Source organism: Mustela nigripes, unplaced genomic scaffold, assembly GCF_022355385.1.
Source record: "Mustela nigripes isolate SB6536 unplaced genomic scaffold, MUSNIG.SB6536 HiC_scaffold_5298, whole genome shotgun sequence".
NCBI classification, from domain to species: Eukaryota; Metazoa; Chordata; class Mammalia; order Carnivora; family Mustelidae; genus Mustela; species Mustela nigripes.
In genome coordinates this window covers 1-2,840 of record NW_026744704.1, presented here as the reverse complement: position 1 = coordinate 2,840, position 2,840 = coordinate 1, and the positions used below count along the sequence as shown (strand labels likewise).

General features: G+C 64.0%; 1 protein-coding gene across 1 annotated transcript; it reads right to left on the bottom strand.

The window, feature by feature from the left end:
- Positions 1–576: 576 nt before the first annotated feature.
- On the bottom strand, positions 577–2,055 carry LOC132009133 (piggyBac transposable element-derived protein 5-like). The gene is made up of 2 exons (XM_059387500.1): positions 1,722–2,055; positions 577–1,154 (listed from the first exon to the last, which is right to left on the bottom strand). The coding sequence occupies exons 1-2, from the start codon at positions 2,039–2,041 to the stop codon at positions 1,142–1,144; spliced, it is 333 nt and encodes a 110-aa protein (XP_059243483.1). The 5' UTR covers positions 2,042–2,055; the 3' UTR covers positions 577–1,141.
- Between the last annotated feature and the right edge of the window lie 785 nt (positions 2,056–2,840).

Sequence of the window (2,840 nt, the reverse complement as noted above, 5' to 3'; positions counted from 1 at the left end):
GATGCTAAATGACAAATGATCCTGAACTTCATGACCATTTAAGTGCCGCAGTGGCTAGACTAAATTGCTCTGATGCAGAATTTCTCCCAAGTATAGGTTACTGAGAAACATAATATTGCTTGAAAATGTGTTTAGGTGCGCTCATCCTTCTCAGACCAACACTCATGGCTCTTAGTCATAACCAGGCTTAAAGAGCTAACACGATTCCCCTATTTTCTCCAGAGAGGGAGGGAAACAAGAGGACATGTCTCTCAGGTTCTAAGATCAAAAACTGGATCACAGCACTCACAGCATCAAGTCTTCCAAACCAGAGCTCTGGGTACATACAATTCTTAAAGAGCTAATTGAATGGAAAACAGCCATCTGGGGCTGGAAACCCTTATGACATTCTGGGAAATGTATGGGGTTTAAAAGGATTATGCAGGGTGATGTGACTTTCAAAATTCCCAAACTTTGAACTGAAGCCTAAATGAGAATATGTTAAATTTACCCATTCCAAAACACAGCACAGTTGACTCGGACCCTAGAGCCCAGCTGTAGCTCAGGGTGTCCACACTGCAGGCTGTCCATGGGAGGTCTGCAGACCACTCCCTGCTGAGAGAGTCCAGCCAACCCAATCAGCCTACCAGCAGGCTGTGGCACAAGGTCCAGATCCAAGCCCAGGCACCAGCCAGGGTTCCCTTTGGCCTGCCCTCCTATGGTTGAACAACAATCATGGAGAGCCACAGGGAGAGCGGCATTGGGTCCAGTATGGCCACTCCCTGGTCCTGCACAACACTGGTTGCACACTCTTCAACACAAGAAAATGGTGTGCAGAAACAAGGGCCTGCCACAGTAGGCTGTCGAGCAGGGAACAGAAAGCATCAGGGGACAGGTGGGACTGCTGGCTGGTCTCCACCTCTCCCAGAGGGCAGAGGCCGCAGAGCTTCTGCAGGCTAAGCAGAGACGTGTCAGAATTACCTTCCCAAAAAGTAGGCAGTAAAGGAGGATTTCAAGCAGCCACAACCACCAGCAGGCCTGCGACCTCCAGATATCAGGGGCTTGACCATGACCGCGTAGGTAAGCAGAACACACAAGTGCCTTCTGGAGCGAGAGCAGACAGCTTAACACTGATAACTGGTCCTCTCACTCTTCTCTGCTCTCAGCAAGTGATCCTGAAAGGGATGGACAAAGTTGGTCAGATTCACTGGAGAAAACATGAGCCAGTGAAGACGTCCCGGCTCGCACTAGGCCTCCCTCCAAAGGCTGGCTGCCCCACCCCTGGCACCTGGGTAATGCTGCTCTGGGGCCATCCACACAAAACGATTTACGTACCCCCCACCCGCAACAAACACACACAGACACACACACACACACAAGCTGCATCGGGCTTTAGGAACCTAACTCAAACGCACCCCTAACGAGCAACCCCACAGGTGTGACTGGGTTGGACACTCCCAGCAAGGGAGGGAAGGCCCCCCCTTGGGTCCTTGCCAGCGGCAGGGTGCCACCTGGGCCTCCGCCTCATCCTCTCCATCCGCGGGGAAGTCAGAGCGGCCCCCACCAACCACCACCACGCAACCAGACTGATTCTCCCACTTCAAATCCCCGCTGCCAGGGCCCCATCTGTGTGCTGACCTAAAAGCCGCCCTCAAGCAGCCGGCCTGCGGAGCGTCTGGAGTTCTCCCAGCCCGCGCTCACGCCTCCCCAGGCCGCCCCCGCCCCCGCGGGCCGCGCCTTACCGCCAGTGTCCACGAAGCGCGGGGGCGGGCGGTCCCGCAGCGTGGCACTCCAACCCAAGCTGGCCTCGTCCTCGTCGGACTCCTGCGCTTCGGGGGCGTCGGGAGGCAGCAGGGGGGCCGAGGCGCTCCTGTTCGGCGTCCGAAGAGGCGGCTGAGGAGGAGCGCGAGGCGGCGGAGGTGCTGTAGAAGGGGTACCCGCCGCTGTCCGGGCCGGACTCGCGGAACACGTCGTCCCAGATGTGCAGGCTCTTGTAGCGCGCGCGGGCCGCCTGGAGCAGCGCCGGCGCCCTCCTCCGCGCGCTCCCGCCGACCTGGGCCATAGCCCCGGCCGCCGCCCGCGCGCCCGCCCCCCCAGAGCGCCTCCCAGCCCCACGCGCCGGGCACCCGGCCCGCGCCGCGGCCCGCCGCCCCCAACCAGCGCAGCCCTCAGCACAGCGCCCGCCGCCCCGCGCCCGGCCGGCCCGCAGTCTTGGCCGCCTCGGGCCCAGTGCCCGAGGAAGCGCCCTCGGAGCTCGGGCGCCGCAGGCTGCAGGCCGCCGAGGGACGCAGGGCGCGAGGACGGGAGGCAGGGGCTGCGGCCGGGCCCAGGCGCCGCCGCTGCGTCTCCTCGGCGCCCGCTGCGTCCCCGCGCGCCCTCCCGCAGCACCCCGCGCTCCCTGGCCGACCTTCCCCGGCGCGAGCCGCCAGAGATGGACCCCGCCTCCTCGCACCTCCGGCCCGCCGGCCAATGGGGAGCAGGCCGGGGCGGGGCCCGCGCGGGGCACGCCCCACACCCCTCCGCCGAGCCGGGCTGGGAGAGCAGCTGCGGCGGCGGCGGCGGCAGGGGGTAGGGCGGCCGGTGGCTTCCTCGCCTGCGGGACGTGTGGCCCGGGACGGCCACCGGCACGCCCCGCGCGGCCCCGCAGGGGGAGCGGAGGAACCGAGTGGGTGTCGGGGGTTGGGGGGGACGCAGCCGGTCTCCCCGCCGCCCGAGCCGGCTCACGGAGCGTGAAGCCCGCGCTCTCGGTCCCCTTCCGCAGTCGGCGCAGGCGGCGGCGGGGAGCTGTCCGCCCCGGTGGTTCTGAACCAGGCACTGCGGAAATTCCAGGTAGGCGCAGGGCCCGAGGGTCACGATTCCCG